This window comes from Scylla paramamosain, chromosome 8 (genome assembly GCF_035594125.1).
Source record: "Scylla paramamosain isolate STU-SP2022 chromosome 8, ASM3559412v1, whole genome shotgun sequence".
Classification (NCBI taxonomy): domain Eukaryota; kingdom Metazoa; phylum Arthropoda; class Malacostraca; order Decapoda; family Portunidae; genus Scylla; species Scylla paramamosain.
This window is the reverse complement of record NC_087158.1, coordinates 18134540-18147039: the sequence shown is the minus strand read 5'-3', so window position 1 is coordinate 18147039 and position 12500 is coordinate 18134540. Positions and strand designations below refer to the sequence as shown.

Here is a 12500-nt window from a genome sequence, read left to right as displayed (position 1 = left end):
CGACGCCGTCCCTGTTTCAAATCTGGACTTTTCAAGCTGTCACCGACGCACCTCGATTGCTTTGCTGCTGATCCTGTTGTTCCAAGATTTTGGATTTCATGATGTCAGTCTTCTGCTGTAAATTGTGTTGTCTTCTTGTGGCGGTCTGTGCACCCACGCAAGGCACGATCCACCACACTTGAAGACTTTATCGCCATCATGTGCATTATCAGTGTTATGATTTTGCAGTGTATTGTTGTTAATTTGAAATTTATTGGCATAGAAATGCCTTGTTCTTTGTTTTATGGCCTCTAGTGTTGTCCCAGTTTGTCTTGGCCTGTGATTCATTGTGCTGATGTCACAGCTTGTGTAAGTTTTGTGTTTAGCCACTGTGCTCTCTTTTCTGACGTCTTTGATATGTGAGTTTTGTGATTCGCCAGTGCATACTCACTTTTATGATGTCTTTGTTGTGAGCCTTGTGATTGGCTATAGTGCATACATCACGTGTCTTACACAGATATGCCCGTCGTTATTATGTGAATTATTGCTTCAATGTGCTTGCATCACCCCCTCATATTTTGTAGGCATGAGGGCATGTCTAGAAGTGTGACCGAGCATTGTGCTGGTGTGGGAACACACGCCCACACCCTCACCGCCTGCATTTCATTCTCCGGTCCTCTGGGACCTGTCGCCAGCCTCGGCCAACCACATGGTGTGAGGTCAACTCTCACAACCTTTGTCTCCGGGCGCTAGCCCTGGTCCTGACCTGACCCGGCCAGCAACCACCCCTACATCCCTCACTCGGTGCCCGCCTTTCCTTGCTGGCGGACATGCAGAGTCGCGTTCACCCAGGCCTCGGAGGTGGATGTGCGACCCGCTGGCACTTAACTTCATTATTTACTTTTGTATAGTTTATCTTATTAATATAACGCAGCAGCTTTACTACCGTGTTTCTTTGGTCACCCTCACACAGTACTAGAACCAAATTAACCAGTACAAGTAGTAGCAGCAGTAGTAGTAGTAGTAGTAGTAGTAGTAGTAGTAGTAGTAGTAGTAGTAGTAGTAGTAGTAGTAGTAATAGTAGTAGTAGAAGTATCTTATTAATTTAATTATTCATTTATCAACTTATCACTTCAATCTTAATTTTTATCTGTTTATTAATTCCTTCTGAAGAGAATGTTATAAATAATTTAGTAGGTTAGTGTGATGTTAGTGTAGCTACACTATGTGAGGCACATCATGTCTATTACAAGTTCAGTGACATGATGAGGATGATGATGAGGATAGTGGTGGCGTGTGGGTGTTGACCTAATATAATTGGTGACGGAAGCTGAGAGGTCACCAAATTCGTTATGTGGCGATAGTGCGGGTGGTTAAGGATGACGTGCATAAGAGGAGGTAATGTTGAAGGGAGACGACAATGGTGGCAGTGGTGACGGCATGGAGAAGGTCGGGGTCGATGACCCTTCACTGGGAGCACAGGAGTGGCCAGCCAGGCAACCTCAGTTCTCTCTCTGACTCACAACATATGACGGACGGCACCGTGGCCATGGACTATGCCAACCAGCCTCAGCACTGTCTTACAGCAGTAACCACGCTGTGACCACGCACTGCTTCTGCATTCTCTTTTGTGTTTATTTAGGGTAGTTGAAAAATATACGCTTATTGTAGGTTCAACTGTGTTACCTCATATGCCTTCTTTGCCTAAGAAGGCATGTGAAGAAGAGCTTAACCACACTAGTTATATTCATCGCTCGTCAACGATGCACACATGGCAACCATTAATTATAGATACCTACAACCAGTCACTCCCACACAAAACTTTGGTCACCCTTGAACTTATATCATCATGTCTTCATGAAGCACTAGCCAGTCTGCCAGCAGATAAACGCTGCGCAACAACGGAATGAAAAAAAAAAAAAAGTGCAATTCTGTATTGCGGCTACTGTGTCACCCACTTGTACAATAGCTATCCTGCTGATCCCTCCAGTATGTCACAGAGAATCTATGTAATCAGTGATTTCACGAAGTCTGATTTCACGAAATCCCTAATGATTCTATGAAAAAGAAATTAATTATCATACTTTATACTGGTAAAGGTTTATTTAGGTTCGGTTACTGTGGATTGATTTTATTCACTTCAACATGTATCCACAAAAATAGGTAATACAAAAAATATGCTACAAATGACCTTTCATCGTTTAACATGCCTACAAGTTTTCTATTAAGAATTTATAACAAATCTATCTAGAATACCTTGAGCAAACCAGACCTAACCTAATCTTTTCAGTAAAGGATATGATTATTGAAGTATTTTGTACGAAATCACAAGGGATTTCGTGAAATCGCTGATTATACGGATTCCCTATAAGATATACCTACTTTCTTGTTGCAATGCTAATCATCAAGACAGAATGTGAAGCTTCTTCTCATCCTCTCTACACTTACTACTCAGGAAGGGAGAACGAGGAATTCAGTAATTCATGGCCAATCTGTTAATAGCCAGATGTGGTGAACAGTGAAACTAGACAAACAAGATTCGTATTACTGTGCAGAATTTCTTAACCTTTTTCCGACTTCAGCACACCCTGCAGTCAGGTGTAGACGGTCCAGTACCTCTTAACTCTGGATAACATATGATCACATAAATTACAGTTGCTTCACAACTACAAAGATATGAAGTACACGTACCACACGTATTCCACAATGCTTTGTGACAGACCTATCAGTGTGTGGAATATTCGTGTAAATTTAGTGCTTCTCATCAAACTGCTATAATGCAGCGATAAAATTGAAAATGAGGCTTAAGTTAAAAAAAAAGTAAATAAATAAATAAAAATAAAAACACTCGTCCAAATTAATCCCTGTGTTTCGGCTTCAAGCCGATAGTGAGAATATCCATCAAGGTCAATACCCAAGACAGTCCTTCGACGTAAACAGAAAACGAAACCAATACAGAAAATGTTACAGCGTCAACTTTAATATTCAGGCCGCTTCGCTCGCTGCTTTCTTGGAAATGCCTCTGTGCGTTGATTAACGATCACACATGATCGTTTCATGTAAAACAATCATTGAACAGTAAAAAAAAAATAAAACTACCAATACTATACCTATAAGTGATCTTGGAAAACATAACAAAGTCCTACATCGCTTTCATAATAAAGACTGGCTATACATCTTCTGTACGTGTGATATGTATGATTTACGTGAACGATAAAACTTCAGTTACTCAGTATCATTAGGATTAAAAAGGGAAAGAATATATCTTATTAGTCTGTTCTACGGAATTTGTGTCATGCCCAACGAACGAAAGCAGCAAGTGAAAAACCGCAATTCGCACTATATTGCTGAAGGACAAGATATTGATGATATGATTGCAACAACTTCCACAATCTCGTATGAATAGAAAGAAGTCTTACTTGGTCGTTCTATCGGTAACGGGCTGGGCACTCATTAACAGGGCAGAAGTTCGATTCCCGACATGGGGATTTTTTATTTTTTTTTTTTTTTTCCAAAAGCTGACTTATTTGAGATTCCAGATCAGAGTTTTTCAACCATATAATTTAGAACATGGTTTTAATGTACCTACTGTGTTCTGGTTGTGTCTTAGATGGAAGCTAAGTATACAAGTGGGAGCAACCTAGCTTGAGACGATTGGCTGAAGTACTCGTATTACAGAACCATACAACAATGAAAACTACTGAATTAAAGCATGTAAAACCTCATGATAACAAACTTTACTGCGACAAGAACATCTAATTACTAACAACATTACTTTCTAGAACCCGTCGTAAGTCCCCCTTAACACTAATGCACGTTTTTTAACCACATTTCCTTCATTCACATGACTCTCTCTCTCTCTCTCTCTCTCTCTCTCTCTCTCTCTCTCTCTCTCTCTCTCTCTCTCTCTCTCTCTCGCCTGCCTGCCTGTGACCTCGATTTTTCTGTTATATACATTGTTCATAAGTGAACCGAAGCTAGTGCAAAGGAAAGGGAAAAATGCATGTCGCTCTTAAGTTCGTATTAAAAGAGTTATTACACGTGTCACTTGAAAGAATTATTATTATTATTATTATTATTATTATTATTATTATTGTTAGCAGTAGTAGTAGTACATACGGTACACAAAATATGCAAGGTGTTTTGACACCTCTAAACAATGCTTACATATTACATTTTTAATACAAATTATATTAATTGATTAATTAATTAATCACAATTAATTAATTAGATTAATTGTGATTAATCACAATTAATCAATTAGATTAATTGTGAGAGACTCATGCATGAAGCCATATACTATGAGAATGCCACAATGCAGAAGACATGGACACTTGTACTGAATCCAATGCATGATTCTTTCTTACTGCTGCCATGACCCTCGCTGGATAGGGGCGGCGAGAACTGCAATTTTTTTCTTATTTCTGAGATGACCCTTATACTGCTAGGCTCTGTGGTAGGTTACATTAATAAACTTTTAGAATGAACTGCTTGCAACACCCGCACCAGCCCTTGCCTCGACCTTCATCCTCATAAAGTTACCACAGTTTGTATTTTCTACCATGATGCTTTTATTATGCTGTCAGCCATATGCACGAGCAGCGGGTGCTGGGGGCAGAAAGGAGAACGCCTTTATTCTTTCCTCATATCAGCAAACAAACAAAGAATTTTTTTTTTTTTTTCGGACACCAAGATGCCATGGTGCGATACTGCGGAAGGGCAACCATCATAGAGGCTACATGAGGCAGTCCTCCCAACATGACCTCTACAGAATGGTAAAGAATTTTTTTAATGTCAAGTGACGGCAGTGGCGTGGTTCACTTTATTACTTTCTCTTTAACAGAAGTAAGAAATTTCAAGCAAAAGATTTTAAGTGGCGGCAGTGATGTGGTTCACTGTTATCACGTGGCCTTTGTTCCTGCCATTGTGTTGGGGCTCGCTGGGTTAGCACAGCTCCGTGAGACAAGATGTCGTACCAGATTACAGACCAATGGATGAGGAAGGAGGGGAGGGTGTGTAAGCCAGACAGACATGGAGGAGAAGGGAGGTGTGTGGATTAGTGATGTTTCAGATACTAAATATTAGAGCTCTGCGGAGGAAGAGTCGGATATGTATTTCTCATAAAATGCGGTTGCGGACAAAAATGCGGGAGTTAAAATATCAATATGTGGAGATGCGGATGCGATTGCTTATGCGGTTGCGGATTGCTTTTACTTCCATATCCGAAGTTGCGGATGCGGATGTGAATAATCTTCAAACACAACAGCAGTACAGAATGCATAGCATTCTGTACTGCTGTGTTCTTCAACACAAAACTCCAGAGGGGAGAGAAAGAGAGGAGTAAAAAAAATAAGTAAATAGAATAAATAAATGAATAATTAAATAATAATAATAATAATAATAATAATAATAATAATAATAATAATAACAATAATAATAATAATAAAAGTAGTAAAAAAAATAATATATCTTAAGAATATAAAACCAGATGTAACTGGGGAAGAGTACAGGGGCATGGGGCTAGAGAGAATAAAGTTGGGGGTTGATGAAGGAAGAACAAAAAGGAGTAGGGGACAGGAAAAGGGAACATTCATTCCTCACTTCTTCCTCTCTCTCCCTCTTCACTCCCTCCTCATCCTTCCTGTTTATATTCATTCTCTCTACTTTCTCCCCATATTCCCATCCTCCTTCATCCTTTCTCTACTTCCTTGCTCCATGTAGTGCTCTCCTTCCCTTGTTACAAATTCCCTGTCCTTTCGGCCGTCTACTCCACAATACGTCCCCTCCTCCCCTTGGTTCTTTCCTCTCCCTTCCTCCTTCGTCTTGTCCTGTCACCTCCCCTCCAAGATGAAGGGACAAAGGAGTGATAACCATCCCCCCCCGACCCAAAACATTCCACAGCATTCACTCTCCTTCTTTCCTCACTCACTAACTCACGTCATAGTGTAATTCCATTCTTATTCTTAGTCCACAGAATCGTTCTTACATTCACACAATCTATCTCACTTATTTTCATAATATAACTCACGCTTGTTTTCTGCTTTACGCCGACTCCCAATCACGTTTTATTCTCCCTTTTGCCTTCCTATCCACAGCCATTCTCACTCAATTAATACCTCAACTGGTTCACGCTTATCTTCACTCTCATTCACTGAAATTTGCTCATACTCTCATGACTTTTACAGACTCTCTCTCTCTCTCTCTCTCTCTCTCTCTCTCTCTCTCTCTCTCTCTCTCTCTCTCTCTCTCTCTCTCTCTCGTCTATCATACTCTTCCCATACAGGAAATTTATATATGTATATATATATATATATATATATATATATATATATATATATATATATATATATATATATATATATATATATATATATATACTCGTATATACTTTGATATTTTTATTTATTGCTTGAAGTAAGTGTAATTTGTAAACTTCATTGAGAAACAATATGCAGGAGTTCAGATTACTGTCTGAGGTAATGAATTTTCTTAGGGTCCAGAAATGGTTTCATTCACTTTGTTCTCTTTTTTATGGGGAAAATTGTTTCGGAATTCTAACAGCAACAATAACAGCCCCCTGGAACGAATTAAATTCATATATATATATATATATATATATATATATATATATATATATATATATATATATATATATATATATATATATATATATATATATATATTCCCAGTGTGAAGGAGGAGGATCGGACTACTCGGGACTAAGGTCATGGAAGGCCAGGGATTGTAAAGGGGGGGAAGGGGGAAAGAGAGGAGGGAGGGCCCGCGCGCGCCTCTCCTCACCACTTCATCAGTTGGTGCGGGTAGTGAGCTGTGGAGAGCCGGACAGAGGTGAACAACAAAGCCGAGATTTGAGTGTTAGTGTGCTTGTGTGCAGCATGACAAGAGTTGATTTTCACGCTGTCATGCCCTACGTGTTTAGCGGTGACATCCCACTATGTGACTCTTACCTCAAGCTGATCTGTCTAGAGGGTGTCTGGTAACACGGACTTTGTATACTAGTATCCTACAGTGTTTCCTGGTCACAGCGCTCCAAAGACAAGTGAAAAACGGTACTAGGCATATTTTTCATCTGAACAAAACAGACGACTCAGGAAATTACTTTAAAACCTGATTCTTAATAATTTTCTTTTAGAATGAAATTAAATATGGAAGACTGAACACTCTGATGTTGAGATGGATGTCAACAACACATTTCTGACATAAAACCACACGAACCTTTTATTACGCTCCTGCCAGTGAAACGCTTCATAGCTGCTGATCTCGTTGGTTCAAACGAGTAACCGAAAAATGGCAGAAATATAGAATTAAAAAAAAAAAAAAATAGTGAAAATAAAAATAAAATAAAAATAAAATAATCACAAAAAAATAAAAAGCAAGAATTAATGGAAACCAGTAGATAACACACACACACACACACACACACACACACACCGCACGGAGCATCGCGACGCAATCGCGGTGAGTTGCATGTGGACAACGTTTTATTTTTATTATTATTTTTTGTTAATTAGTTAAATTATTCTATAAATATTATTAAACATAACATATTGCCCACCTTAAAGCTGGTGTGACAGCTATGATATAATACAAGTAACATGTCAGGTGGAGGCCACCGCCTCGCCGTCTCAGGCTGGGTGGTGTGTGTTCCCGTTCATGATGAGAGTAACATTTTTTCATTGAATAAATTTCCCACCTGCGTTCCTTGAGATTATCTTCTAAATACAATTATACATTACATACTTGCCTATCTTAAAACTGTCGTAAAAGTTAGAGAGTGCAATATTTCCTTAGCATCAGTGTAGAATATTTGTCACGTTTCTTGATTGGCGTAAAGATATCATTGTATAACGAATTTACTTTTGGGGGATTTTAGAATATTACGTCAGCATTGTATTTGTTAATTGCTTCTCATATTTGTAGTGTAATTCGCGGTTGAGATTGTTGTTGAGCTGTCATCTTAATGCTTAAAGACTCCGGCTAGCCGCTAAAACTCTTCTAGACTCTAAAAAATCATTGTGTATATCTTAAGGAATTTCTAGCACTAAAAGCAAAATCGATCACTAACAATAACTGCGAAAAATGTTTGTTTATCTGAGGAACGCAAGATGCCCCGCCACAAACACTAACATCCTATACAAGCATGGGATTCTGTTTCTTTTCTTGCTCTACTCTAATGGTGATATTTTTTTTCAACTAACGCCATATGTGGGCCAAAGTCCTATTACTTATCTTGATAGTATGCCATCACTCACCAGGTTTGTGGTAGCAAGATCCATGTAATACTCAGGTCGACCAATACACATAAGGAAAATTCGTTTGCCTTAGCACATCACAGGCACGTCAGTGTGAGGAACAGAGAGGCTCAAGGTGAGAGGGGCGATGCATGGGGCTGGCAACATTTTTCCGGTCTACGTATGTAAGTATATGTGCTTGCCTGTGATGGCAGCCGGCTGTAGCTCCGAAACTAGCTACAGGATATTCTCGGAAATACTCTGATTGTGATTCCTACACAAAGTCACGTAACTGTGACAAATTAAAACGAACCCAATCTAAACGTAACCTAACCTATCCTACACTAGGCTAGCATGTTAAAGAGTAATCGACACCAACTCTGCCAGATTTCGGAAATATGCAGGCGGGCAGGCCGTCAGTGAGTTATGGGACATCGTGATGGACAAGTCTGCTCCGCGCAGTCTGTCTTCTTGCTTCTGGGTGCTACATCAGCAATGGCGCATGTTTGTAGCGTTAAGTGTGGTGTGCAATGGAACGTAACGAAATAAATGTCCTTCCACAGAGTCTCAACAAAATATGGCACAACACAAAAATTATGGACTGAATTTGATGTTGAAAAGACGCTCTCAAATTTCTCCCGTGAAGGCTACCGACCAATACTCAGTTAATCCTGTGTCTTCTGAGGGTAGTGTGAGCGGACCTGATGTTTCACTTGTTTAACTTGTGGCTGGTATAAACACACAGACCCACATAGCCTACACAAGAGATAAGTTAGTCCCTACTAAATGTCATTGAGAGAACGGACTGGTCGCGCGAAAGAAAACAAAAGGACTAGGGGTGACTGTAAAGGAAAAGGGATCCCTCCTCGTGTGGGGTGAGGAGGGGGGACTCGAAGCTCCGCTGGAAGAGTGGAAGAGTGCGCATACACTTGAATATTATACGTATACTAGAAAAAAAAATCTCTAAGCAAACGCATTTAAACGCATTTAAATGCAAACTAAACTGACCATTTGTGTCAACGAAACTGGCGAAAACTTGATTATTGCTATATAATAATGATTTCTCTTTTGCTACCCGACTTTACCGTGGCAGAAACATTGATAAAATAATATGTATGATATACTGTAGTTGACCACACACAACTTACTGCGATCACGTCGAGATGCGCCCACTTCTTGCACATACTCGCGTAGTAAACGTATTAGAGATGTATCGGATGTCAGAATTCAGAGATCCGCGGATGCTGATGTGCATGCGGATGTCATAGATACATATTTTGCGGATTTGGAAGCGGATGGGGATATCAGTTTCTACCAAACAGCGGATGCGGATGTGTTCAAGATTTGGGTGTAAAATCACTATATAGCACCAATCATTGCCAGATGGCTGCTACGATAAGTGCTCAGCGCTGCCACTCCATATTTTCAGTCTTATTTTAGGTAAAACTACACAATATAAAGTTTAGGTCCAGACGTGTGAAAAAAAAATTTTTGCGTTTGAAAACTTTCTATAACAAAGCTACAGAGTTCTGAATCATAAAATGTAAAGTAAAAATATGTATATAGAAAGTTTATATAACTCAGTAAAGTGTATTTTTTTCTTTCTAAACTTTGTTTATAAGTGAATTATTTTTTATGTGAAATATTATTGTCTTCCCACTGCTCCTATGCACACAAAACGGGAAGGCCTGCACGCAATAAAGTCCTTGCACACTTTGCGCATGTGTGAGCAGTCTCGCCACGTGATTGGTCGCCACATTCTCATCAGCTAGCCTAACCCTAACCTAACTAATCTAACCTAACCTAACCTTAACCTAATTACTCTGTAACCTAACTACCCTGTACCAAATTATTGGATATGATCTCTTATTTATTATAATACATTATATCGGCTATGTTAGGTAAGGTTGGGTTAGACAGGTTAGATTTGGTTAGTTGGGTTTGGTTAGTTAGGTTAGGTAAGGTTAGGTTAATTAAGTTACGTTAGGTTAGCTGATGAGAAGGTGGTGGCCATTCACGAGACGAGACTTCTCGCATCAATCACGAGGCGAAACTGCTCGCACATACGCAAAGTGTGCGGGGACTTTCCTGCGTGCAGATCCTTCCCACAAAATTATAAAACATACCCAGAATATGTCTCCTTTAAGCAAGGATCTGATCTGTTGATCAGATAAAAGTTTATCAGATAAAAATTTTGAGATTAGAAAAAATACAAAACATTTTTTGGTAAAAAAAATTCCCTTAAATATGAATCATTTTGAATCATGACATGCAGTGGTAAAATGTGTATATGTACAGAAAGTTTATGTCACTCGCCAGATTATAATTTTCTTTCCTTCTAAACTTTGTTTAGAGGGGAATTATTATTAAAGTAAAATATTGTTGTCTTCCCACCGCAAGGAACATACATCTATTATGAGGTAAAAATTTTGAGATTGAAAATTTTAATCGTAAATGATAAAAAAAAATAAAAATAAATAAATAAATAAAAAAATAAAAATGAAAAAATAAAATAAATAAATAAATAAATAAAAAAATACCGGTCTGGACCTTAATTATAAAAAGTTTAAAAAATTTCAACCTCAAGATTTCTATCTGATAACGGATATGTTACCTACTTAAAGAATTGTTAGGAGTGGTTTGAAGATAATAACCATATTCAACTTTAAAATAAATTAAGAAAAAAAAAAACACTTAATCAACCGATATATACTTTTTATATCAGCATTTTCTTCTATTTTTCAGTATTTAATCATCTGTAATAGAGGAAAATGCTTAATGTTTTTACAGGTCCAGACCTTATCTAAAAAAAAGTGGAAAACCTTAAATTTCAAAATTTCTATCTGATAATAGGGATATGTTCCTTACATAACGAAGAACCATTATATATACGTAAAATATTCTTTTGAATTCTTAGCAGTGGTGCGTATATAACAATCATATTTCATTTTTAAAAGAAATCAATACACTAAAAAAATATAATTTGTCGAATTATATATATTTTTATATCAACATTCTTCTGCATAAAAACTTCACGCAAAATAATTGCACCTATGACAAATTCTTTCAGGTTATCTTGAACTGTCATTATCTAATTTATCATGAAGGAGATACTGTTTTTGGAAATAATGCGAGGAGAGTTTTATGGTGAAAATTTCCTTGGGGAAGGAATTTGCGGTATAAGGGGATACAATTAAATTGTATGAATATTTAAATACGGGTGAGTGAGTGGTAATTTGAGAACAAAAGGTCGTGCTATGATGTCTGGGAAGATTTAATGTCACATACAATGTTAGCTTGTTACCGGCAAGATTGTGAGTGTAAATGACGCATAGTTCCACGAGAATAACATTTAGAAAAAAAAAAATAAAAAAATAAATAAAATAAATAAAAGTATTTAGGTATTTTTAAAGGCCTATGAGATTTTGCAATTGTTAGCCAAACAGAAGAAAGTATGCTGCGTGCCTTGAGGTCGGTCAGGAGTGGGCTGCACGCCACCTATCTGGAGAGCTACTTCATCTCTCAGTGTGACAAGTTGTCTTCAAAATGGCTTACAAGAGGCCTACATAGCGCACCAGCAGAAGATGTGGCGGAGGATGCAGGAGTGACTGCAGCAGTGGGTGCTCGAAGCGGTGAACACCCAAACAAGAGCAACAGGAATCAAGAGGTTAGGCCATTTACCTCAATACCAGGGCCGAAGCCTCTCCCGCTGCTGGGAAACAAGCTCTTCTTCACAACTATAGGCAAGTCTTTTATTCGGGAATGTAAAAAAAAAAAAGAAAAAAAAAAAGTCCATAAAATAAGTATTACTAATCTTCTGTTTGTTTGTTTCTAAAATCATGGGAATGTTTATACCAATAATGACATTTTGAATCTTGGTCTTTCATGAATTACGGACAAAACTGTGCTTATTTATTTATTTTTTTTTTTATTAATTTGCTTCATTTTTTTAAGAAAAAGCAGGAAACTATGAAATTTCGTGTCAAGAGAGACTGCCACCAGCTCTTTTACACCACCTCGCAGACAGAACAAGCAATATTTTGTTACAAAACATATTCTTCCTTCGGCAGGATAAAGCAGGGGGTTCCGCAAGGAATCTTAGGCCCTATTCTTTTCCTAATATATTACAATTAGTAATTACAATTAATATCATAATATTCCATCCAGTTTTCATGTGTGCTATTATTATTATTATTATTATTATTATTATTATTATTATTATTATTATTATTATTATCTTGTGTTTCACAGAAGGATGACGGCTCTGTT

At 37.9% G+C, this 12500-nt stretch overlaps 2 protein-coding genes across 2 annotated transcripts in view; one reads left to right on the top strand and one right to left on the bottom strand.

The window, feature by feature from the left end:
* LOC135102894 (uncharacterized) overlaps nucleotides 1–12500 on the bottom strand; it is a 76013-nt gene that overhangs the window by 61159 nt on the left and 2354 nt on the right. The gene's annotated exons all lie outside the window — the stretch shown is intronic.
* LOC135102895 (probable cytochrome P450 CYP44) overlaps nucleotides 11648–12500 on the top strand; it is a 12467-nt gene continuing 11614 nt past the window's right edge. The window contains exon 1 of the mRNA XM_064008522.1: nucleotides 11648–11974. Coding sequence (XP_063864592.1) covers nucleotides 11686–11974 — 289 coding nt within the window. The 5' untranslated portion in view covers nucleotides 11648–11685. The remainder of the gene's footprint in view (nucleotides 11975–12500) is intronic.